Source organism: Saccopteryx bilineata, chromosome 4 (assembly GCF_036850765.1).
Source record: "Saccopteryx bilineata isolate mSacBil1 chromosome 4, mSacBil1_pri_phased_curated, whole genome shotgun sequence".
NCBI classification, from domain to species: domain Eukaryota; kingdom Metazoa; phylum Chordata; class Mammalia; order Chiroptera; family Emballonuridae; genus Saccopteryx; species Saccopteryx bilineata.
In genome coordinates, this window is record NC_089493.1 from 128,905,209 (window position 1) to 128,931,531 (window position 26,323).

General features: G+C 53.3%; 2 protein-coding genes across 2 annotated transcripts in view; one reads left to right on the top strand and one right to left on the bottom strand.

Annotated features, from left to right (window-relative positions):
- The window catches only part of BBS4 (Bardet-Biedl syndrome 4), a 948,798-nt gene that overhangs the window by 752,107 nt on the left and 170,368 nt on the right, over positions 1 to 26,323 (top strand). The gene's annotated exons all lie outside the window — the stretch shown is intronic.
- Positions 1 to 26,323, bottom strand: part of HCN4 (hyperpolarization activated cyclic nucleotide gated potassium channel 4) — a 43,298-nt gene that overhangs the window by 3,144 nt on the left and 13,831 nt on the right. The window contains exons 2-7 of the mRNA XM_066278061.1: positions 15,533 to 15,956; positions 6,720 to 6,881; positions 4,564 to 4,782; positions 1,238 to 1,384; positions 901 to 1,141; positions 68 to 232 (exon numbers count right to left, since the gene is read on the bottom strand). Of these exons, the coding sequence (XP_066134158.1) occupies positions 68 to 232; positions 901 to 1,141; positions 1,238 to 1,384; positions 4,564 to 4,782; positions 6,720 to 6,881; positions 15,533 to 15,956 (1,358 nt within the window). The remainder of the gene's footprint in view (positions 1 to 67; positions 233 to 900; positions 1,142 to 1,237; positions 1,385 to 4,563; positions 4,783 to 6,719; positions 6,882 to 15,532; positions 15,957 to 26,323) is intronic.

Sequence of the window (26,323 nt, forward strand, 5' to 3'; positions counted from 1 at the left end):
CAGGCTCAGGCCAGGCCAGAGCGAGGTAGGGGCAGCCCGCTGGCCTCCCGCCCGCCCGGCCTCTCACCGATGCGGTCCAGGCGGTCCAGTGCCACGGTCTCAAAGGCCCGCCGCATCATGGGGTACTCCTCCAGCACCTCGTTGAAGTTGTCCACGCTCAGAGAGTAGAGGCGGCAGTAGGTGTCGGCCCTCACACTGGCCGTGCGCCGGCCCCGCGTCAGCAGGCAGATCTCTGCTGGGACAGCAGGAGTCAGGGTCGCCTCCAAATGGCCTCCACCCCATTCTGACCTAGGTCCCCACTGCCTGGCTTATGTTTTTTGTTTTTTTTTTCCCCTGAAGCTGGAAACAGGGAGAGACAATCAGACAGACTCCCGCATGCGCCCAACCTAGATCCACCCGGCACGCCCACCAGGGGCGAGGCTCTGCCCACCAGGGGGTGATGCTCTGCCCCTCCGGGGGCGTCACTCTGCCGCGACCAGAGCCACTTTAGCACCTGAGGCAGAGGCCAAGGAGCCATCCCCAGCGCCTGGGCCATCTTTGCTCCAATGGAGCCCCGGCTGTGGGAGGGGAAGAGAGAGACAGAGGGGGGGGGGGGGATGGAGAAGCAAATGGGTGCTTCTCCTATGTGCCCTGGCTGGGAATCGAACCCGGTTCCCCTGCACGCCAGGCCGACGCTCTACCGCTGAGCCAACCGGCCAGGGCTGCCTGGCTTATGTTTGACAGCTGTTTACCATGCATCCCATGCCACGCCACCTCCCCCCACCATCTTTGCAATCAGACCCCTATAGTGGGCTCATAGACACCCACCTCTAGGTAGCAGCCACAAAGGACCTAAAATGTTATCCTCGGTGTCTGTCCTGCCCACTAGCCTGTGTCCCCAGGGCCCCCTGGTTGCCTCACCTCCGAAGTAGGAGCCATCAGCCAGCTTGGTCTCCTTGTTGCCCTTGGTGAGCACGCTGACCACACCGTGCTGGATGAAATACATCTTCTTGCCGATGGTGCCCTCGCGGATGATGTAGTCGCCCGGCTGGAAGACCTCAAAGCGCAGCTTTGTCAGCATGGACGTCACGAAGTTGGGGTCCGCGTTGGCGAACAGTGGCATGGAGGCCACTAGCTTCCGGCAGTTAAAGTTGATGATCTCCTGCTTCCCCGACAGGGTGGGTTAGGGAAGAAGGAGGAGATGAGGGAGCCAGCAGGCAGAGGGCCCAGCTCACCCCCGCTTGGCTGCCCCGCTCACCTCCCGCAGCGGCTCGCTGAGCTCCCCCAGGATGCTATCCTCGTCAAACATCTTGCCCTGGTAGCGGTGCTCGTAGTAGTCATGGATACGCTGTCTGGTGTCGGGCGGAAGCTTGTGGAAGGACATGTATTGCTCCACCTGCTTGTACTGAGTCCCAGGACAGAGGGAGAGGCCATCAGCCCCACCGCCCCGACTGGCACCACCTGGCCTTGTCTCTGCTGGTGACTAAAACTGGCACTGACCCCATGGGCCCACTTGCATGACCATGGCTCCTTGAAGTTGAGGTCCTCTGTGAGCATATGGCTGCACTGTGCCCCACACAATGGCCCTGATGGCCAGCCACTGGGGTGGATGGAGAGCCCCTTCCAAGAAACCTATCTTCACCATGTTCAATGCTATGGAGATGGCTGGGGATGACAAGGACAGTCCAAAACCCAGTTACAAGAGGCCAACTGACCAGGAAGTCAATAAAGTTTCCTCTAAACATTGACCTTTTCTGTGTTACGCCACGGACCAGAGAAGCCTCTCTAGCGTAATTTACCCTCTGGGTGGGAACTTTGGCTATAAGCATCAGGCCCCCTTTGAATGCAGAGCCTCTGAAGGCAGCCTATCCCCAAAGAGTGGGGATACAGTGCTGCTACAAGAGATGCTCACGCACAGCCAGGTGGTGATATAGCTTAACGTTCTTCCAGCCCACCTAGTCTTTGTCTGCTCTAAGAAGTGCCCAGCTCAGGAGACAGTGACTTTCTGGCTGGCTATGGGGACAGGGACAGCCAGAACAGAGCTGTATTTTAGGGAACTCCCTGCTCATGGAGCACCCGTTAGGGTGGAAGGCAAGCTCTGGGGGCGGGGCAGGAGTCAAAAGGCTATTAAAGTGGTCCAGGCAGCAGCGGGGATGCAGGGGAGGTAACATGTCTATGAGAGATGTGTGGGTGAATTGTACATTGAAGAGCTATTAGGGAAAGGATAAAATAGACAGCTTTCAAATGAAAAAGGCACAAGCAGCTTGACTGCTCAACAGTAGATCCTGATACTTTTCCTAAACTGTCCCTAACCATGGTCCCAGACTGAGCCTCCATCCTGGTCACACACTGTGAGCCCTAACCTCTGACCGTGGTCACCTACTGAGCCCTGACCCTGGTTACACACTGGGCTCACGCCCTGGTTACAGGCTGGGCCCTACTGCTGGTCTACACTGACCCCTTCCTCACCTGGCCCTTCAAGCCCTCGCCTTTATAACCTGACTCCTCCTTCCTTCTCCTTCGTCCCTCACTCGGAACCTTATGTTCTAATGAGGCTGATTTCTCTACCACCTGTCTATACACCTCTGACCATGCTCATCAAGGTGGCTGGCCTAGACCTCTCTTCTACCTACTTCCTCCTCTGCCTCCCCAGAAGGACCTTCCCACCCCACCAGGGCTCTTTAGGTTCTCGTGGGCTCTCCTCTAGGTGTCACAGGACCTGGGCTGCCATCTCTCCGTCACCCAATCAGGGGACAGCACCTGAGGCAGGCAATCAGTCAATCAACACATACTGAGCCCTACTATGTGCTGGACCCTGAGAACACAATGGGGAAGGTCAGACCTGGCTGGCTCCCATGGAGCCATGGCCAGATAGGGAAGATGGATATTAAACATTTGGCTACATATAATTAACTAAATAATGGCAGAAATGTGAAGTGTGATGCAGAACTGGAGGGGCCACTGGGTCACATGATGGGTGGAGCTGACTGAGTCATGGAAGGCCTCATCGAGGAGGGGTCGTTTAGGCTGGGATATGGGGGAGGGGTCAGGTGAAAAGAAAGTAGAGTTCGAGGCTAGAGTCTGTGCCAAAGCCCTGAGGCAATGAGGCCTGGCAAGATTGGAACAGAGGGCTAGAGGAGGCCCGGGGCGTGTTCTGAGCATGAGCAGGGAAGGGCCTTCACATGCCAGGCTGAGAACACACTTTGCAGCTCGTGTGCACCTAGGAGTAACATGAAGGCTCTCAGCAGTGGTATGGTCAGATCTGTATGTTTAAAATGCCAATGCTACTTGCTGTCTGAAGGACAGTGTGGAAGGGCAGAAGGGAGCCCGCCTAACTAACAAACATCGAATGGCTTCCTCTGTGGGGTCGCTCCTCACAAGCTCCATGCTTCAACCCCCGTACTGGCCCCATTTTACACACAGAAATGTGATGTTCTGTGCCCATGCCCAATAGAAGCTTTGTCAGTGAAGAGCATGTCAATGGGGCAGCTGGTCTCAGAATCCAGGCAGCCTCATTCCACACAGCCTCCTGCTTAGGAGGACTCGGGCCAAGGCCAGCCGGGATGATGAGAAAGAAGGGAGGCATTAAGGACTGAGAGACCGGCAAGGATGGCTCCTAGTTTCTGGGCTGGGTACCTGTGCTCCTGTATCCACTAATGGGACAGGCAAGGTTGGAGATATGGAGTCAAGAGGGTGAGGGGGATGGTTCTCATTTTGGACACGCTGAGACTGAGGAGTCCAGGGAGGCATCAACTGGATAGTCCTTGGACTGAGAAGTTGGGGCTGGTGACAGCACTCGGACCCCACTGCACAGAGGTGGACATGGAGTACAGGGTGGAGGTAAGTAAACCAGTAACACCCAGGAAGACAACAGAGACAGAGAAGCAGAGAGCTGAGCCCCAAGCACAATGGTAACTGTCTTGTGAAATGCCCGAGACTCCAAGCCAAGATGCGGACCCAGCAGGAACTACCAGCGTTAGCCACGCAGATGGCACCGGTGAACTTGATTCTCTGGGCTGAGATACGGGTTCAGCATCCAGAAACAATGTGGGGTTTTTTTTGTCTTTTTTTTTTTTTTACAGAGGCAGATAGACAGGGACAGACAGAAAGGAACAGAGAGAGATGAGAAGCATCAATCATTAGTTTCTCGTTGCGCGTTGCGACTTCTTAGTTGTTCATTGATTGCTTTCTCATATGTGCCTTGACCGTGGGCCTTCAGAGTAACCCCTTGCTGGAGCCAGTGACCTTGGGTCCAAGCCGGTGAGCTTTTTGCTCAAACCAGATGAGCCTGCGCTCAAGCTGGCGACCTTGGGGTCTCGAACCTGGATCCTTCCGCATTCCAGTCCAATGCTCTATCTACTGTGCCACCGCCTGGTCAGGCTGTGGGGTTTTTATTTTAGAAAAATTTTAAAAAGGAAGAAAAAGGGCCTGTGACAGAAAAGATAGCAGCTGAAGCCCGATGACAGTGGCAAGCTGGGCACATGGGGGCTGGGTGGGGGCCTGCTGGCTGGGGCCCGTGCTCCCTAGGGACCAACTGGCAGTTCTCCTGAGATAGTTCAGGCAGACCACAGCCTCGTACCCTACCTTCTCCTGGTACTGGCGTCGGGAGGAGTCCAGGGACTGGATGAGGGCAGTGGCATGGCCAATGAACATGGCGTAGCAAGTGGCACCCACAATCATGCTGAGCATGGTGAGCCAGACGTCGGACATGCCCACAGGTGCCTGCCGTCCGTACCCGATGCACAGCATGTGGCTCATGGCCTTGAACAGGGCATAGGAATACTGCTTTTCCCAGGAGCTGTTCTGTGGACAGGCACACAGATAGAGAGTGGTGAGGTGGTAGTGAAGGCTCACGCTGGTGAGTTGGCATCTCACCAGCACCTAGGAAAAGCCCCCACCGCCTCCCACCTCTCAACCTCATTCCCAGCTGCTGAGCCCAGGGCTTCCCCCAGCCCCCGCTGGTGGCTGAAAGTGTAGGAGAGGGCAGGGAGGCCCACACTGGTGATCTGTGGTGACCAACTGAAGCCCCCACTTGGGCCCTTGTCCTGCAGTGGGGGGCAGGGGTCAGATAGGAAGCCCCAGCACAGGGATGGGAGCTGGCATGGCCTGTCTGACCTTTCACCCCCAAAGGGTAGCCTGGGCCTCCTGAACAGCAAAAGGCTCCGGGCTGAGCCAACCTGCTGTTCCCCGCTTGCTGAAATAGCTCTACCCATCCCTACCCAAACAACTGCCCAGTGAAGCCCATTTCCCCACTGACCTCAGATATAAAAGCAGATATGCTTCCCCTGGGGGAACAAGTGCTCAGACTGAGCCAGAAACACTGTCCTCATTTGGGTGAGTGAGAGCTAACAGGCTGCTCAGCCGCCTGCCTCTGTCCGGGCCTGTGGCCACCAGGTCCCCCTCCCCGAGCAAAGGTGGACTGTCTGGAACACACAATGCTCAGGGTTGAGAGAAGAGAGAGCTGGAGAGAGGCAACTATCTATTTTTGTCTCCAAAGCCAGTTGGTGTCTCAAGAAAGCCTCAGTGTGGGAACATTGGGCTCGGAAGGGCCATCACCCGAATTTAGTGCAAGGGTGTGCCTGTCACCCTCACACAGAAGAGACTGTCCCAGATGAGGGCCACCAGAAGAACCCTAGTGCCAGCCACTTCCCCAGTGCCTCTCTGCTCACACAATGAATGTTAGCAATGACGCGGAACCCATCCTACCCCACAACCCACGGGACCCCTGCTCAGAGCCTCAAGCACTTCCAGGGTGACCAGGCTGTTCCCAGCGCCTGAAGGAAGGCACAGGGGTGGCATGCTATATTCAAGGTCACTGAAACTATCTTGGACAGAGTTGAGCTAGTATGGAGCTCAGTCCAAACTGAGGGCGGGGGGCTGGGTACTGGGGGAGCAGGGGGTCCTCCAACTGCTTCCAGTCAGGGCTTCCAGCTTCCTGCTCAGCCCCTGGGGATCTGGGAATTCAATCCATACAGCTGATTAGTTTATACTTAGCTCATCAGAAGGCTGTTTTGTAAAGGCCTATTTGATGCTTAAAGATGGCTCAGGGTCTCTTTCACCTCTTTCAAAACTGGCTTCTTCTGCCCTGGGGCCCTGCCTACAGTCCAAAGGAACTGACTGGGAGGAGAAGGAAGGAGCCAGGGGTTCCAAGACCCAGAGAGAAGTTCACAAGTCCAGAGGGGCCTCCGTCCCTCCTGGCAGCCACCCGGTCCATGGCGGCGAGGGGCTGTGGCTTTTCTAGCCCCACTTTCAACTTCTCCCACCCATATGTCTGGAAGGGTTCCAGTTCTATCCGGTCCTCCCTCCACACACAGGACCCCCACCCTGTGACCAGGATGTGTGTATGTGGGGTGGGAGTGAAGGGGTGATAGGAGTATGGGGACAGCAAAGCTCTGTTTGGCCTTCACTTTTAAAGGTGGGTCGGCCTGCTGAGCAGAGGCAGGAGGGCAGGAGCCAGCAGCCCCAGCTCAGCCACACCTGAGAGCTCTGAGAAGCCTGGTCTTAGTCTTCCTGGGGGAATCAGGTCCAAATATCCAGGCCCTCAGCCGCAGTGAGGCTGCAGAGTGTGGCTACGTGCTCTGTGACAGACCGGTGCTGGGTAAAGCCATGTGCCTCAGGTGCCACGCTGGACCTGCAGGTCCGACATGTTGGCACTCAGGAGTTCCAAGTCATGGACCTGCTCTGTCCTCTGTGCCTCACGAGCCTGCTCCGCCCACACCGGGATCCGGCAGGGCACTCACCACCATGTTGTTGATGGACACCCAGCAGTCGTCGGGAAAGTCCTGCAGCATGGGCACCAGGAACTGCAGGCAGCCGTCCCAGTGACAGAGCAGCAGCATCATGCCGATGAGGTTGACAATGCGCACTACAGCGCTCGCCAGGTCGTAGGTCATGTGGAATATCTGTTGGCAGAGGGGAAGACGTAGCCCAGACAGGTGAGTGACTAGGATGGGGACAGCCTCTACTGGCCGGACCCTGCAGCTGCCTGTGGACCTGCTGGCACACAGGCAGCGGGGCACCCATCCGCAGCAGGTCTGGGTTGGGATGGGTGGGACAGTGGCAGGTCCTGGAAAAAACAGAACGCAGCGGCAGGGCCCCAGGGCAATGCCTCCAGGGGCCCATGCAGGTGTTGGGGGACCACCCCTCAGAAGTTCAGGGTCCCTTTCACTTCCTTTAAAGTCAGCTTCTCCCACCCTGGGGCCTGGGGATTTGCCTACACACCAAACCGAACTGAATGGGAGAAGAAGGAGGGAGCCTGAGGCTGGCCAGACCTAGAGAGAGAGCAGGCACCTGGAGCACCAGGCAACCCTGACGTGGGCAGAGAAACTGCTCTACCAGCTTGCTTGGGCTGGGAAGATGACAGGGAGAAGAGCCAGCCAGTCTGGGGCTCCTCAGAGGTCCACCTTCCGTGGTCACGCCAGGGGCGTGGTATTTCCTGGAAATACCAGACTCTTAGGACTCACCTAGGGCCAGTGGGCTCTGCCTGCGGCCGCCATGGAACTGCAAGGGGGCAGCCCTGGGACACACAGGTGCCAAGTCCACACAGACCTTGATCCCAGCCCCCATTTCTAACCCGATTCCCAGCTGTGTGACTTTGAGAAAGTCTCCACACTTTTCTGATCATGTTACCTCCCCTGGAAAATGGTGATGAAAATTCTTACCTGAGTGGGTTGTCAACAGAATTAAATTATACACACAAAGTGCTTTGTACTGGGTAGAGAAGTGTCCAACAAATTGCAAACCATTACTAACTGATGAGTTGCTAGCAGTAGCTCATCTCTATGATTAGTTAATAGGTATCAGTAGTAATGCTCTCCTGTACAGGGTAATAACGGTCAGCACTCCCAGCCGCAGCCCACTGCCACCTGCCATCTCTGTCCTGTGGCTCCAAATGAGAGGCTGAAGTAAGTATGGCCAGACAAGGCCAAGGGTGGGCACATCCCAGCACCCACAGCCCACCTTCCTCCTCTCAGTACTGCCACTAGGTCCAGTTTCAGCAGGGAGCACCGTGGTGGCCAGGCAGCAAAGCGATGGAGAGATGGAAGGAAGTCTAGAGGGAGGTCTCTGGAAGTTCTTGCCTTGGCTCTGTCCTGTGAGACTTTGGATGGTGCCTCCACCCCTTGTTCTGGTCCCTCCATACTATTCCCAGGCAGAGCAACCTTCCTAGCAAGGGGCTCTGGGCCAAAATTACAGACTTGTCAAATGCTTATTGGCTTAAAAAAGAGTGTAAGCCCATTTCAGATAGGGAAACTGAGGCCCAAAAAACAGATCCTAGATATTTCAATCCCCTTCTAGTGGTCTTCTAGCTGCAGCCTTGTAGCTGGTGGCAAGATATTCTGAAACTAGCAACCTCAGTTTCCCCTTCTGAAATGTGGGCTTAGCCTGGGCCCAGGTTTTTTTTTTTTCTTTTCTTTTCTTTTCTTTTTTTTTCTTTTCTTTTCTTTGTATTTTTCCGAAGCTGGAAACGGGGAGAGACAGACAGACTCCTGCATGCACCCAACCGGGACCCACCCGGCACGCCCACCAGGGGCAGACGGTCTGCCCACCAGGGGGCGATGCTCTGCCCCGCCGGGGCGTCGCTCTGCTACGACCAGAACCACTCTAGCGCCTGAGGCAGAGGCCAAGGAGCCATCCCCAGCACCCAGGCCATCTTTGCTCCAATGGAGCCTTGGCTGCGGGAGGGGAAGAGAGAGACAGAGAGGAAGGAGGGGGGTTGTGTGGAGAAGCAAATGGGCGCTTCTCCTATGTGCCCTGGCCAAGAATCGAATCAAGGAGGCTAGCAGCTCCAACTTGTCCTGTCACCCTCCATGGCTCCATGACAAAGGGATAATGACATCACACCTGAGGGTGGGCATGAGGTCCCACAGTCATCGTCTCACTTAAACCCAGCCAACTTTGCTGGATGTACTGTTATCTCATTTCACACCAAGGCTCAGAGAAGCAAAGCCCTTGCCCACAGTGACGGCGGCACTGGAGGCAGACCTGAACCTGGGCTGCCGGCAGATTCTCAGACTGGTCCAGTAAGAGCAGGGTGATTTTCACAGTTCCATTTTGCAAATAAAACAACATAAACCCAAAGTGGCTGGGCGATGTGGCCAGAGTCACACAGCAAGCTGGACACAGGGCCGGGTGGGACTCCTAGGTGTTTGGCCTCCACTGGCCCAATGCACAGTGTGATGCTTTAGGCAGAGCTCTGTGCCCTCCAGCCTGGCCCCCCTGGGGCACAGAAACCAGACCCGGGGCTGTCAGTGGGCCGGTTTCGGGCTAAGCTCACACATCTCAGGTTGAGGAGTGGTGCACACAAGAGCCCAGCAGGGCAGTTTGAGACTATAGCTAGGGTTCAGTACATCCAAGCATGACGCTGGTGTACCCGGCCATCCCTTGCTGCCAGCCATGCCCCAGGGTTTAGACCCTGAACCTGCAGGCTCCCTCAGTCTCCCCCCTCAGTTCCACAGCAGCTCCTGAACACAGGCCCCAAGCTCTAGCTCTGAGAGAAGACCTCACTTCTACTTCTTCAGTACAAAGGTGAACATAACTCTATGACCTGGGGCAAGTCATGAACCTTTCAAAGTCTTGGTTTACCAGGATGTTGTTGGCTCCCCTCAGTGACATGGGACCAACATGAGGAGGGCCAGTGACATGGGACCGCCTAGTCTCAGAGATGGCCAGCCCCTGCCTCCACTTCTACCAGACCTCAACCACCCCTCAACTAAGAGATGCTAGATACCTGCCCACCACTTCTCAGGGTGACATGACTAAGAAAGTGCTCTGTGCCCTGGATACATGCTTAGGAAGAGTCATTACTATTCCCTTCATTTCCCAGCCATTATGGGCTGAATGTTTATGTCTCTTCAAAATTCATATGAAACCCTAATCCCCAATGACAGCATTAGGAGGTGGGGCCTTTGAGAGGTGATTAGGTCATAAGGGTGGGGCCTTGTGAATGGGATTAGTGCCCTTATAGGAGGAGCCACAACAGAGATGGTCTTACAAACCAGGAAGCAGGCTTTCACCAGAACCTGACCATGCTGGCCCCCTGATCTCTCCCCTTCCACCTTCCAGAGCCATGAGAAATAAACATTTGTTGTTTAAGACACCCCCCCCCTCCCCTGCCAGGCTGTGGTATTTTGTTATAATAACAGCCTGAGCTGGCTACTAAAGGAACTAAAAGAAGACTTCCACTACTTTTAGAAAGCATCTCAGATGGCCACAGCCCCCAGTAACTACTTTTCTTCTGTGTCACTATGAACCTGAACGACAGAGTATCCAAGTTGGCCCGTTTTTATGCAATGTATCCTTTTCTTTTTGTATCACCTGTGTTTCTCTTTTCTCTGTAACTAATGTTCCTTCCAAGATCGGATCCTTGTCTGTTTTCCTTTACTGTGCCCTTAGCAGTGACTCTGGCGCAGCGCACGGGACGGGCTCAGGAACTGAGGAGTGCTTAGTGACAGCAGTGGTGATGGGGAGGGTGGTGATCAGGTCACCGCAAGCATAGATTGTGACATCTGAAAAGACCCCACTCTAGGCAGGAACAGCCCACAGGGGACCTGCCTTGGTCTTTGCTAGGAGAAAGGAGGTGCCTTTTTTGGCAGGCGGGCACAGACTCCTGTGCCCTACAGAGAGCGTGTTGGGGTGCTGCCCAGTATTGGGATGAAGGAGGCACGTGCTAGGAGGAGTGCCCCTTGGAGGTGGGAGGCAGCTGGTGGGGGATGATGGGTGTCTGGGTGGTGGGGAGGGGTACCGCAGGTAGCTCTCAGGCACTCCAAAGCCAAACACACCAATACGGCAAGGTTATGCCATACAGAGAGTGCCATTCAGACCAGGAGGGGTGCCCCCGATGGTGTGAACCCAGGCATGGTTGCTGAGAGCAAGGCTGATTGTTGCTGGGAGAGGTTGCTAATCACGTGTGTCCCACTGTGGGCTGCGCCCAAAGGCCACCTGCATGGTTGCCGCACTGTGCAAATATTTGCCTCACAATTTGTACTTCATTACAGCCCCTTTCTGTGATATTGGTTCTGACCACGGGGGCTGAGTACCTTCATTCCCAGGCCCCGCAAAGCTTGTTGGCTGAGCAGCCTGAGCAGCCCATTGTCCGTGGCCTGAATGGCCCTGGGAAGAGGCTCCACTCTCACCCCTTCTTCAGTGTCGTGACCACAGTGCCAAGACAACAGTGGTTCTACTTTGGGTGAGTGCCTTCTCTGCTCCGAGCCTCAGTCTCCTCATCTGTATAATGGGTCAGTAATTGCCAGCTGTCTTTGGGATCAGGGGAGACACTGTCCACAGCTGGCACACAGTAGGTACTTAGCACCTGTTGTTTCCTTTCCTTTCCTCTCTTTCCCAGCCCTCAAAACAAAACGTTGATTCACAGTTCAGTGGAGAGCCCGAAACCTGGAGCTTCTGCCAGCTGCCTCTGGAGCTTGGGTTGAGTGCCCTCTTGGGGACTTGTTTTCTCCTCAGGGAAGAACAGACTTCTTCCTGTGTCTCGGGAACAAGGGGCCATGGGGAGGACAGCAATCCCAGCCCCGAGGGAGTGGCTGCCACCTGTGTATCTCAGGCACAGCCTGGAGGTGACTGAATGAAGGTGTCACACTGGGTCCCTTCCTGGAGCCTGTAGAGAGGGCCAGGTCTCCCAAGGCCCACACTTCTGTGCCTTCCAGAACCCCCAAATCTGAGAGCAATAGATAAATTGAGGCCCACAGGGGAAGGAGGATCATTAGGAGTCCCACAGCCCCTAGGCCTGGTGCCTACTTGCAGCCCTCCTCCCCACCGCTCCAGGCTGCTAAAGGAATCGAGGCTTCTGGGATGGGTCGCTGGGATTCTGGGCCCTGCAGGTGAACACCCCAAGGGGGATGACCAGGGTTTCTAACAATAGCCTCGGTGCCTGTAACAAGCTTGCACCTCAGAGGGAGGGAAGAGGCTTGGCTATGCGGGGAAGGATACTGACCCAGATCGCCCAGGAAGGAAGCAGGAGCCAGTATCCTCTGTAAGGCCGCCTGCACCTGCCAAGACCTTCTACCTTCCCTGACTCCCAAGACCTGCAGCCAGTGCTTGGGAGCTCTAAGACTGGGCAGCAAAAGCCTAGGCTCAGAGGCCAGCATCTCAAGAGCTTCACCAGGGGGCCTCAGGCAAGCTGTTCCCTCTCCATATGAGGCTGACTCCCCAGCTCCCATCCAGCTGTGACAATGTCTTCAGGACCCAGTAAGGTGATCCTACCGAGGGAGGCTGGAGGAGGGACTAAGCCCCAGTGTCTAAGAACACCAGAGCATGTCTGACAGTAGGGGAAACTGAGGCCCAAACAAGGAAAGGCATTCACATAGGGAGTTGGAGAAGAGAGGGCAGGGTTTTTCCCACTAAACACCTCTGTCCCCAGGTCTCATGCAGACCTGGGGCCTCAAAGGGTCTTCCTACTGCTGCTGTCTCCCAGAGGCTAAGAGAAACCCTAGGGCTGCAGCAGGCCATTAAAGATTAGAAACAGGGTTCCTAGGGCAGCTAGGAAACCCCAACCTAATTGTAGGGGTCTAGTGGGAGCCCTTGGCTGGGGAGTGTGCCCCGCTGAAATCACACAAAGCAATTTCCTCCTCAGCTGGTAGGCCAGGAAGGGTGTATGTGAGGGTCAGGGAGTCATCCATCTGGCCTCCTGGGGTCTCCCTTCCTGCTCACAAGACTGGGTAGCCATGTCCAGTTTAGAGCCCTAGTCTGAGGTTCTCTGGAACCTCCAAGTGCCCTAGGGAAAGCCCAGGGTCAGAGCCTACCTGACCAGTTCCTGCCCCCCCCCATAGCCACTGGCCTTTCTCAGCCCTGAGCTCAGACCCACCTCCCTCTGCCCCTAGATGTGCCCCAGGGACCTCAGACCCAACCTATCCCACAGAATTTGTCACCCTTAACACCCTTCAACCTGCTCTGTTGCCTACCTTCCCAGTTGCAGCTGAAAGCTGTCCCTAACGGAGGGACAATGGCAGAATTAAACTCACCTTCCTTTCAGGCCCCCTGAACAAGAGGCACAAGGAACCTGGAGTCAGGAAGCCCAGGTCAACAACCCTGTCAGTGGCAGCCTCTGACCTCTGTTTCCTCACCTGACAAATGGGGATAATGAATCCCACCCTACTTGCTGTGCCAGCTAGGAGTGGGAACCAGTGAAATAATGGGTAAAAAACATTTGAGAAAAGAAAATGCCTCGTACATGTGTAGGGGATTACTAAAACAACTGGGAGAGGACAGCCTTTATTAAGTGGTTGTTGGCCCTGGCCAGCTGGTTCAGTGGGTAGAACGTCAGCCCTAACGTAGGGATGTCCCTGGTTCAATTCCTGGTCAGGGCACACATGAGAAGCGGCCATCTGCTTCTCTCCCTACCTCTCCCCTTTTTCTCTCTTTCCCCCTCCCACAGCCAGTGGCTCAATTGGTTTGAACATTGACCCCAGGCCCTGAGGATAGCTTCACTGGTCCAAACGCCGCCTCAGGTGCTAAAGATAGCTCAGTTGATTCAAGCATTGACCTTAGATAGGGGTTGCCCGGTAGATCCCAGTCACGGTGCATATGGATGTCTGTCTCACTATCTCCCCTCCTCTTACCTAAAATAAATAAATGAGTAAATAAATAAATAAATAAATGGCTCTTTGCACTAGACTTCTCAGAAAGGGTTTCACAGATATCATCTCATGTAAACCTCACAACAATGCAGTGAGGAAGGTCCTACTTACACTTACCCTGCACACAAGGGTCGGAGACTCATGAGAGGCAAGATGGCATCAAGGTCACACAACAAGGCAGGGTGGAGTCAGCCTTTTAGTCCCCAGTGTGTCATTCTAGCTCTAAAGCGCTCACACACAGCACTATGCCAGGCAGGGACAGCCACACTGCTGGGGCCCCAGAGCACCAAGCAGGTTCTGCCCCAGCTCTGCAGGATATCTGCTGCACAACCCTGGACAAGGCATTGCCCTTTCTCTGTCAACAGAAAGAATTCAAATGTTCCAAGCAAAAGAGAATTTCTGCCATGGAATGATTCTGCCAGGCTTGGTGTAGGCATGTTTGTGGCATAGGTGGTCAGGACACCCCTGACCTGAATCTGCCAGTGCCCCAAGCATCTGCATGGGCACTGCCAGCTAGGCTGCTGCTAGCAGTGGGAAGTGGCTTCGCATCCTGAGCCTGGAACTTCCGCCCAGTCCAGCAGAGATCCTGGAGACCAGGAGAGCAGCAACACGGCTGTGAGCTGTGGCAGGAAAGGCACGTCTGTGGAAGCTTCTGGCCCCCTGGGTGGGCCATCACACAGAGCATGTCTCCCTCAACCCCGATACCTCTTGGTTGGCCAGCCTGCTGCTGCTGCCAAGCGATGTAACTTGAGTGGTGGCAGATATAGACCCAAGGGCTTGGCCAGGTCACCTGCTGCTCTCAAATCCCAGCTGGTAGTCCTCATCTGCTCCCACCCCCAGCCCCCGGGCAACTGCATTCAGCTCATGGATGACGTTCAAATCGGTGTTGGCTTATTCATTTTTATTTTACAATTTACTACTTAGTTCCTGTAGCCCGTGTTCCACCCATGGCCCCTAGAACCCCTTCACACTTGTGCGCACAGTATAGGCCCCCAGTACTCTCACTCCCTGGAGCCAGGCGGCTAGACACCACCTGGTCCATTAGCACTGAGGGTAGGAAGGCCCCTGAACCAATAGCTGGAAGGTAAGGGGACATACACATTCTAACTCCTTTGCCCTGACTGGGGCACCTGTGAAGCATGGTATATGCTGTCCCCAAAGCTCCCCATGGGATAGGGCCCGAGTCACCCTCCATGGGACTTTGCTTGGTATCCATCCTTGTTTACATTCCTTCCTTTCCTTTTCTCTCCCCTAATCCCTTATGAGATCTTCCTGGAAACACTTCTCCCTAGAAAAATCACTTATATGCAAATCCTTATCTCAACATCTGCTCCTGAAGAACCCAACCTAAGACAGTCGCCAATGAAATCTGCACATAAATCCAGATTCTGCTTCTCGTGACGAATCTGTAGATCTATCAACTGTGGGCCCATTCGTACTTGGCAACATGTAGCTAGAGCTGAGTAGAGATGACCTCATACAGATGGAAGTATTCACCAGTTTTCCCCAGTCCACCACACTACCGACTGCCTTTCTACTGGCCCTATTCAACATTCACATTCCCTGCCTGGCCTCTACAGGGTTCTGAGTTTGCAACCTCTACAACATAGTACGGTGGTTACCCATGCAGGCTCTGGAGTCTATGTTCACCAGTTATTGATCCTGTGACCTTAATAAATCCCTTAATCTTTCTGCCTTTCAGTTTCTTCCTATAAAAAATGGTCCCTGCGTGTACCTATATGGTACCTTCTATGGATGTTAGATACTCAAATAAAATACTTCCTAGAAAGTGATTTGCACAGTATCTAGAGCATAATATTAAAAATTACTAATATTTGTCCTCTTGGAATAGGTATGCCTGCTATCACCTGACAGCCTACCTCCAACTATTTGAAATTACCTGCTGGCCCATCACTACCCTGGGGAAAGACGCCTTTCCACCAAGAGGTTTGGTTCTCATCACTCACCTCTTCCCACTGGTGAATGTATCGAATGAGACGGGAGAGACGCAGGAGGCGCAGGAGGCTAAGGATCTTGGTGAAGCGGACGATGCGTAGGGCCCTGGCTGTTTTATAGACCTCTGAGTCAATGCGTGTCTCCACAATGAGGAAGATGTAGTCCACGGGGATGGAGGAGATAAAATCCACCACAAACCAGCTCTTGAGGTACTTCATCTTAATCCGCTGTGGGTCCAGGATGATCTCCGTGTTGTCTTCCACTACGATCCCTGTGCGGAAGTTGAGGACCAAGTCGATGAGGAAGAATGTGTCTGACACCACATTGAAGACAATCCAGGGTGTGGTGTTCTCATCTTTGAAGAAGGTGATGCCGACAGGGATGATAATGAGGTTCCCCACCATCAGCAGCAGCATGGTTAGGTCCCAGTAGAATCTGCCCAGACACAATAGGGGCAGTAGGGGTCAGTTGCCAGGAGGAGAGAGAGAATGAGTCACAGACTGAGAAGGAAGCTCCGTGGGAGAGGGAGAGGAAAGTCTTAGGGGGTTCTGCGACACTGCAGAAGGGAGACACACAAGGACCAGGTCAAAACGTGGACACTGGCAGGGAAAGAGGCTCTTCTTTCACTAAGGGAACCCTCTGCCTGTCCCTCTGTGAGCTCCCTGACGACAGGCCTCCTCCCGGGATCCTCACGCCCCGGTGAGAGGCTGAAAAGCAAAGCAAACGACAGTGTCCAGAGAGAAGTATAGGGTTTTCTCAGCAGCAGAAGCAGTTCACTCAGAACCACCCCAGGCTCAGGCCAGGCTGCTCCATCCTCCCTGAGAGGCAGCCGTGGCCTGAGACAGGCTGGCTGGTAGGCAGACATGCCACAGAGCATGCCCAGAGAGTGGAGGAGGTCCAGACACCCAGCAGGCAGGAGGTGCAGGTTCCAGTCCTGGCACCGTCACTGATGCTATATGACCATCAGGCAGATGCCCTCTCTGCTCTGGGCCTCAGTTTCCCTACTATGCATTGAGGTGTGAAGCCTCAACACTCAGCCTTAGAATTCTGGTCTGGCTCCCTGGGAGCGCCCTTTAGCCTATACTCTATGGTCAGAAAACGCCTGGCCATTACAGGTTTTCATTCTAGCATGGCTGGGGAGGGGCAATGATATGTTCAAAAGCAGGAAGCGTCAATGGGGCAATTTCAAGTACCAATGAGGTACCAACTCAATGCAGTGGAGTGAGACCAGATGGGGCTTCCAGCAACGTTCTCCCTGAGTGAGGGAGGCAAAGCCTGAGAGGTTGAGCAGTGTGAGGAGGTAAGAGCCAACTCTCAGGTCTCCCACCGGGCCCACCAAGGCCCCTCTGCAGTGTGCAAACAGCGCAAACATGCACAGACCTGTCTAGAATGTATGAGCTATCATTCCAGGGAGCTAGCTCAAGTACCTGTCACCCCAGACTGGCCTCAGGACCAGAAACCCTTGTACTGCATTCACCTCTGTTATTAATTTAATCAGTTACACAGTGACAGATGAAGATATTAGTCTTTATTAATAAAGAAATAAGGGCAGAAATAAGCATGTCTTATTTCAAGAGAAATGACCTTTCAGCCATCTTTAGTTCTCTGCTGCAGGGAATGGAGGGAGGGAGGAAGAAAGGGAAGAAGGGAGGGAGGGGGGGAAGGAGGGAAGCAGAAAGGAAGGAGGGGGATGACAAGGAGACGAGTTTTCCCTGAGTCTCCAGAGGACCCCACTACAACCTTGCATGAAGAGTTCCAAGTTTAAAAAAAAATTACTTCATAGCAAACTGCTTTCTCAAAATGGTGCTATGAATCAAGGAGAGGGCAGGGCCTGCTTCACTGAAGGTGGGCGAGACATCTGTCCTACATCAAACAGCTCAGGGCAGCATGGCTTCCAGAAAGGCCGCTCCCAAAAGCTCCTTTGAGAGCCAAGCCCTTCGGGGTCTCCAGACAGGACTCCACATCAGAGACTCACTAGGCTAATGCTCCTCATCCTAAAGCTGGTGCCACAAGGCCAACTTCAGCTCCTTCCCTTCCACACAACCCTCGAGCCCTTTTCCAGCCGCAAACCACTACCTAGGCCATCTGGGAGAACCCAACCTAGGACCTGAGAACCCACCCTGGCTATCATGCTGTACACAGAACACAGCATGTCCTACTGATGACTTGGGGGCCCCAGGTGAATGGTTTCAGCATCTAAGGGGTGTTCCTGAGCTGCATGCATGCTCTATGTAGCCTCACTCACCTCATTCAAAGAAAGCTGCAGGCACTTATTAAATGCCACACACAGGTATCCCCATTCACAGGCAGTGTGCAAACACCCCTCTATACACATGGCTGTCACTCTTTTACATTTAATCTCGTGGGGAAAACAAAACAAAACAAAAACATATACTGTGGCACAGAGAGGCCACTAAGGGTCCTGCGGTCCTTGGGAGATAAAGCTAATAATATGCCCAGGCTGGAGGAGTTTCTAAAATTAACAGAGTGGGCATAAGCAGCTGCGAGTGCTGCCCTTCCGGCAGGTGTCTACACTCTCACAGCGCTAGTTCTCTCAATTATAGACCAAACTTGAGATGGTAATTAATAGGGGAGAAAATGTGTGCAAAACCAAACTACATGAGGCAAAAACACCCATATCCTTGCATTCTGACTAATTGTTCCAGTTGTGCATTTCTAGATGCTAAGGGGTATTTCTGGTGCCCGATCTGGGTGGGGGTGGGAATACTGGAGTGCTCCTCCCCACAAACCACTATGCTGGACACCTCAGAGCTATTCAAAAGGCAGCATAGTAGGGAGGGAAAACAGAAGCACAGGCTCTCAGAGCCAGCCAACATGGGTTCAATTCCAGGTTCCGTCGCTTACTAGCAAGTCACTTTAATATCTTCATGCCTCAGTTTCCTCATCTGCCAGATGGGCATAATAACAGTACCTTCCTAGCAGAATCACTACAAGGATTAATGTTTATAAAAAGCTCTGACCTATGCCTAGTTATATAATCAAATGAGTCAATAAGTAATTCAAAACTCGACAAACGCAAGGCCCTGGTCAGTTAGTTCAGCTGGTTAAGAGCATCATGCTGAAATGACAAGGTTGCAGGTTCTATCCCCAGTCAGGGCACACACAGGAAGCAACCAAAAAATGCATGAATGAGTGGAACAGCAAATGCTTCCCTTCCTCCCCCCCTTTTTCTCTCTCTGTCCTTCTAGAAATCAATAAAAATTAAGCCCTGGCCGGATAGCTTGGTTGTTTGGAAGCATTGTCAGAGCATTGTCCTGGAGCATGGAGGCTGCCAGGTCAATTCCCTGACCAGGGCACATACAGGAGCAGCTCGGTGTTCCTGTCTCTCTCCTCCTGACTTTCTCTCTCTCAAAAAAAGTCGACAAATACATAGAAAAAAGGTGAAAAGGAAGAAGATCTATTTTTCAGGGAAGAGCCAAAGCAAAGCATCTACTGAGGGTGGTGTGGAAGGAATTCATAAAAATCTTGCAAGAGTCAGCAGTGGAAGCCCGTGATCACAACACTCTAAACAATCAGATGACAGAACCTCTTCACTTAGCTGACAGATGCCCTGACCTCAGGGAGCTCAAGGCCCAGCCAGGGGACAAGGCTTACCCACTAGACAAATTGGGCAGTAATGTAAGAAACCATCCCAGGTGGCAGCCCAGGCAGCTGAAAAAGTAGCCTTCTGGTGGCCCAGAAGGGTGAGCCCACAAGTGTTTCTGGAGGAGGTGAGAAGTTGGGCTTTGGCAACTGCCCTTGGTCTCACAGACTACCTTGCCTTCCTCTTTGCCAGATGGTTGCATGGGTTCCTGAAAGCAGAGCCCAAAGGGAAAAAAAAAAAAAATAAAAAGACGTTCAGCACAACAGACAGCGCCCGGTGAGCCTGCCAGTTCTGCTTTGCTGGTCCAAACAAAGAAAGCTGGCAACAACCTCCCCTTTGACATCCTCAGCTATGTGGCCCCTCTTCTCCCCCAATCCTAGTAACCAGAGGCATCTCAAGTGATGCCTTTATGTCCCTGGGGATTTTCAGTGGGGATTCCTGGGTGACTGGAAAGTCTTTATTCCTAAAAACAACAACAACCAAACACTTCTTTCTGCTGACTTTGTGCTTGCCATGCATTACTTCATTTGAACCCTTCACACCGTGGGCTCTGAGATGGCTGCTATTATCTGTATCTCACAGATGATGATACTGAGGTTCAGAGAGGAGCAAGCATCTTCCCCAAGACAACACAGCTAGTGAGGAGCAGACCCAGGATTCAAAGAGGTCTGTGGGACCCCAGAGTCTGACCTCCTGGGATTTTTGGCACCTCCATGGGATTCAGGAAGGTGGACAAGCCTTTCTTTGCACCTTTGCATCATACTGGGGAGATGGTCTACCATAGCAGGTAAAGCCTCTGTCCCACAGACAGGAGAAAAGGTTGCAAAGAAGTTTCAAGAGGACCCATCCGGAGCCATATGAGGTACTTCCCAGGGTGGGAGAAGCAGCACACCTTTCAAGTATTCAAGTATCTGTCACCAGCAAGCAGTGGGGTGCAGATGTGCCCATCTTGCAGAAGGGAAAATTAAGGTCCACAAAGAAGGGCATGATAATATTTCTAAAGCCTCAAGCCAGATACACTCTCCTAGCTCCACACTGCCCCTAAAATCATTCACGAATAAATCCCACCATCCTGGGCATGCATCCACAGTAGCGGGTGTCCAGCTCTGGCAGGGAAGCAGAGGACAGCCATGCTCGGACACGGTGGAGTCAGCACATGTCTGAATTAGAGGCCTTGATCACTCCAAAGCCAGATGACCCTCTCCTGCTACAGCGATCTCGAAGTTGAGAGGAAGTCCTAGCTAGCAAGACACCAGTTAGGCTCTGGAGGCCCTGTACCAGGTCCAGTCTCAAGGCCCCAGACCCATCCTCCCTCAATCTAAGACCTTACTTCCTACCTGGACCCACAGGTTCCCCATACAGGTAGGTGGCCTCTCAGCAGGAGAACATGGCCTACAGGCCAGCTTCAAAGGAGCAGGTCCCATGCACAGAAGGAATGGGGGACAGTAAAAAGTCCAACAGCCCTTTTACACTGACCCCTGGAACACTTTATGGTGTGATTTCAGAGGAAAGGCAAGGCCTCAAGGCAGCTGAGGGGACAGAAGATAAGTAGCTTCTGACTCTAAACTCAGAGCCTTGAGGACCAGACCAAAGTCCCTCTCCTTCCCTGCAGGCTTCCCTGGTTGGGCCAGAAGTGGGGTCCTGGAACGGGATAGCCTCTTTCAGCCTCTTGTCCACACATGCCCATGTGCCTTCAAGCACATATACTTAAGACGCATGCACATGTACACACACACACACACGTACACACATGTACATACCTGCACACACATATACACACAGGGTGGGACAAAAGTAAGTTTACAGTTGTGAGGACGTGAAATACAGACTTTATTCTTGTATCATTACTAGTTATTATATTATTTTTCATACGAACAACTGTAAGCCTACTTTGCCCCACCTTGGCCGCACATGCACAGACAACCCCAGGGACACATTTTATTAACATGCCCTCTTGTGGATTTTGCCCTCATACATGCACCCATTTTTATACAAGCATATGTTCTTGCACACCACTTGCATATGTTTCAACCCAAATGACATCAACTGGGAATCCCGTCAGCTGGAAGAAAGAGAACATCTCCCTTTTTTTTGTTGTTCTCTAAAGATTCATCTGAAGTGCTATGTTTTCTAGACCTCTCCAAACTGTCACCAACTGAGCCTGTGCCCAGCCTGAGCTCTGGTTTTGGATGTCCCAGATTGCCGCAGGCTCTGGGCCTTGTCCCATACACGCCTATGTCCCAGCAGTGTGGACTGAGGACCAGGGTCCCCACGCTCTCTCCCAGGTGACTGGCAGACCCAGGGTCCTCTTTTCCCCACTTCAACTATGCCGATGGTTCCCACTTGGACCCCACTGCTAGCACCAGACCTGCACTACCACCTGTCACCTGGAGGACCCAAGTCCACAGGTGCACTCAGCCTCTTCCTCCTCAACGCTGAATGGCAGAACAATCAATAACCCCAGCCCCAAATCTTGATTTGTCCTCAGCTTCTTTCTCTTTTCTTCCTCCCACCCCTGAAGGGCCCCCAAGCTGTGACCAAATCTTGCTGGCGTCTTCTATGACAGCTCCTGTTAACAGCTGCTCTATCCCAGACTGGTTCCTCCCCATCCCCCACCCATACCCTCTCCCCTGCCACCTACCTTTCTCTTTCCTCCAACTAACACGATCTCTGGGTTTCCGTCCTGGACAGCACTGTGATCGTGTCACCTCTGCTTGAACCCCTCTGGTACACCTTCAATAACTACAGAAGAGGGTCTGAGCTCCTTAGTTGGGCATGCCTGACCCGCCTCTGTCTTCTCCCTCCTGCTGCTGCTTCTGCAGTATCCAGCTGGACACTGACCTCTCGCCCTACATCCATCCTGGCTTCTACTGAAGCACTCAGCCACCTGAGCTTTCGTATTCTGAGATTGCTTCTCTCATCCAAGGCCTTGATCTGCTGCTTCCTCCTCCATGAAGTCTGCCCAACTGTCTGATGAGTCTCTGTTAGTGACTGTCACATCCTGCCCCTTCCATCAGGTATCCCTCCCAGCCTCCAGCAAACCAGTGAACCGAAGGATCCAGGAGACTTCATGTCAGAGAAAGAAACGGGACCTGGGAGACTCTCCCTCCGTGTCTAATCTGCCCCGTCGTTCTCCAGGCCCGTCGATCGCCCACGGCGATCCTGGAGATGACGAGAATGGAGAAGTGCAGTGCAACACTTCTTGGGTGCCTGCTATATTTCAGGCACAAATCTGAGTCCCTTAGTGAATTATCTCATATAATCCTCATTAAAAAAAAAAAAAACCCAAAAAACAAAACAAAGTCCATGAGATAGATACTATGATTATGTCCACTTTACAGATGAGGAGACTGAGGTACAATTGAGAATTTTTTTTACATATGGTGGATCAAGATTTCAAACCCAAATAAGCCTGACTCCTTACTCTCACCTCTAACCACAGAAATATAAATCCAACCAACAGCACTTTCTCTCACATGCTCACTGGGTGACTTCACGAACTCCATGGCTTCGTTATTTTGCTGGCTTTCAAACTAGACCTCTCTCCTAAGCTCCAGCCCATGTGTCCACTGCTGGCTACACATCGATGCTGGGATGTCCCATGGGAACCTCACTCTCAGTATCTTGCGATAGAACTGAACAGCTTCCCCCACAAACTCGTGTGGTCCCAGCAGGTGGTACCACCAGTCCTCCGACCTGGGAGTTATCCTCAGCCCAGCATCTTCCTCACCCACTAGCACTCAGTCAATGGGAACTAGTGAGTGTCATCAACTAACCACCCACAGTTTCCTAACTGGGCTACCAGCCCTCCCAGAACCCCACAGACCTGAGGGTTTGAGGTGGGGTCCACATCCTCTCTCTAAACCCTTCTCCACACCTGCCAAGCCCAAAGTCCTTCCACACTAAAATCCAAGTCCCTCACTGTCACCCCCAAGGCTCTCCCTGAGCCAGACTTGGCTTCCCTCTCCTGCCTTGACCCCTTACCACTCCCGCCCTCACTAAAAACTGCCAGAGCCCTGAACACACTGTGCTTTCATTGGCTGCTGGGTTGTCCTGCATACTGTCAGCTGCCTGCAGGTCTCCTCCCTCCTGGCCTGCCCCCACCCACTTGGTCAGAAGAGGTGTCACTTTTCCTAGGAAGCCTCCTTTGGACCCTGGGAAAGCTGGTGTGTGTGTGTGTGGGGGGGTACCCACATGTGTGCTGCCCCAGCACCACATCTACCACATTGTGATGGACGTGTGTGTGTGTGTGTGTGTGTGTGTGTGTGTCTGTCTGTCTTATGGTCACCTGACTCTGAACTTGGCACAGTGCCTTGGCACATGGCAGGTCCTAACAAAAGTGTAAATGAGTAGAAACACATGACTGATTGATGATGGCCTCAGAGGCAGAAGCGGCAGGGGAACCAGCAAAAGCTACACGGAATGGACAGCCCCGTGAAACCCCGACTTATTCCCATGAGGCTTCCACAGGCCTCTGACCATCAAAGAGAAACGTAACCCATCCGGGCCCTCAAGACTCTGAGGTTTCCAGCAACATCTATCAGCAAACAGCCCCCACCTGGTGCTGGAGATGGTGGTGGGGAAGTCACAGAGCAGGAGAGGAGGCACTGGAAGGGGGCGGAGGTAGATGAACAAGAGATGGGTCAGGAGAAGCAAGGACCAGGGCTCTGACAGAGTGGGAGGGGAGGGGCTAGTGAGGGAAGATTTTGGCCAAAGACTTCAGCTGAGGCCAAGACCGTGTTACCAACCTGATCACCACAGGCCCTGTTACAGGCATGCCCCTCAGTAGGGGCCTTAAGGATTCTTCCTTTTCTCAAAAAAGGCCAAGATGACGAGAATGGAGAAGTGCAGTGCACTTCGCCCCCTCTGGTGCCCTCACCCAGCAGACCCAGGACACATCTCACGCCCCCAGCCCTGCTGTGTGCGTGGTCCCCACAAGCAAAACTAATTTCTCTTCCTCATCTGAGATGGGGCTGGTTAAACTGTTACATGGAGGGGCGGCTTAAAGACTGTTGCTGGGGTGGGGGCTGTCAAAAGGAAAACTAAAAAAAATGCTAAAGCATGGATGCCAATTATTGCTAGGTGGTGGGATGATGGATGACTTGTGTTTTCCCCATCGTACCTTTCTGTAATCTCTAAATTCCACAGTTTCTAGAAAAGGGGGGGAGGGGAGGAGCAAATACTATCTTTATCATTAGAAAAATAAACCCACCTTTAACCAGTGACCCGTATCCCACACTGCAAAGAGCCCCCCAATACATGTCAGGGAAGAGGTGGTGGGTCTGGAAAAAGCCCCATGTGACGGAGCAGACACAAGAAAGGTGACGTCAGGATGGAAAGGTCAGGAGCACAGAACTTCTGGAGGAGGCCAGTGATGGAGAGAAGGGCAGTGTGACTGGCAAAGAGGACCACGTGACTTGCCTGTAACCCACTGAGGACGCACACCTGTGGGGCACCTTACTTGCTTTCTCTCCCTCAACACATAAAAACTACTTCTGGCCTGACCAGGTGGTGGTGCAGTGGATAGAGCGTCGGACTGGGATGCAGAGGACCCAGGTTCGAGACCCCGAGGTCACCAGCTTGAGCTTTGCTCATCTGGTTTGAGCAAAGCTCACCAGCTTGGACCCAAGGACCCAAGGTCGCTGGCTCGAGCAAGGGGTTACTCGGTCTGCTGAACGCCCACAGTCAAGGCACATATAAGGAAGCAATCAAAGGCCCTGGCTGGTTGGCTCAGTGGTAGAGCATTGGCCTGGTGTGCACGAGTCCCGGGTTTGATTCCCGGCCAGGGCACACAGGAGAAGTGCCCATCTGCTTCTCCACCCCTCCCCCTCTCCTTCCTCTCTGTCTCTCTCTTCCCCTCCTGCAGACAAGGCTCCATTGGAGCAAAGCTGGCCTGGGTGCTGAGGATGGCTCCATGGCCTCAGGTGGTGGTGCAGTGGATAGAGCGTCGGACTGGGATGCTAGAATGGCTCTGGTCGCAACAGAGCAACGCCCCAGATGGGCAGAGCATCGCCCTCTGGTGGGCATGCTGGGTGGATCCCGGTCAGGCGCATGGGGGAGTCTGTCTGACTGCCTCCCCGTTTCCAACTTCAGAAAAATACAAAAAAAAAAAGAAAAAAAAGAAAGCAATCAATGAACTAAGGTGTCGCAACACGCAAAGAAAAGCCAATGATTGATGCTTTTCATCTCTCCGTTCCTGTCTGTCTGTCCCTGTCTATCCCTCTCTCTGACTCTCTCTCTGTCTCTGAAAAAAAAAAAAGAAAGAAAAAGAAAAACTGCCTCTGGCCCCTAACCTGTCCAGCCCCCTATGTATCACTCTCTGAGGCAGAGCTGCTGCCCACCTCCCTCCCTACTCTCCACCCATCCGAAGGAACTGCTGACAGCCTGGGGTTGGGGGTGGAATACTCAGGAATCCACCCTTCTTGGGCACTTGGGGCTGGTATTGTAGTCCCCACCCCCACCCCAAGTAGAAATCTCCTACCCACACCTTTATGGGCCACTCTGGGCCCTCAGCTCTGACCTCTGAGGAATATACCCTCCACGCCTCCTACCACCTAGCTCTAGTCAGACTTCCCCTGCACCTTCTCCCTGACACCGGGGTCTCCTCCCTTCCTCAAATGAAGGGCTCTTCCTCCCGCCCCCACATGGACACTCGGGCTCTATTTTTAACCCACCTCAAAACCTCTGAGTCAGAATCACAGGGTTCCCAGATAGTGGCTCTGTGCTCCCTCAGCCCGGGGCTGCCTCCAAAGAAGCTGATTCAGAGCGAAGGGCAGCCTTGAGTGGTTGGTTTATGGGTGGGCTGTGTGGTTTGGGATCTGTATTTTATAACTTTTCTACAATGATCAATGGCTTCAGGAACAGAATTTGTTTTTGTAGACCCAAGCAAAGATGTCCTCTGTATGCCTGCCTCTTCCACCTCCCTCTCAGTCCTTGCCTGAGGCTGAGTAGCCCCTCACCGCACAGTGAGGGCTAGTCTCAGCCCCTCCTCGGGGACAAGGTATGCCATCTGAGGGCTGCAAGGGACTGAGCTTCCAGTCTCCTCTGTGCGCTTTTGACCACACAGCACTTTACAAAGCACCTGGAGCAGACTCAGGTTCACAGGTGCAGGGTGACTGCTAACAGGATCCCAGGTGATGCTGAGGTTGCTGGTCCAGGGGCCAAGCTGTCGCCAGGCTACCACGAATGGTACGGTGGT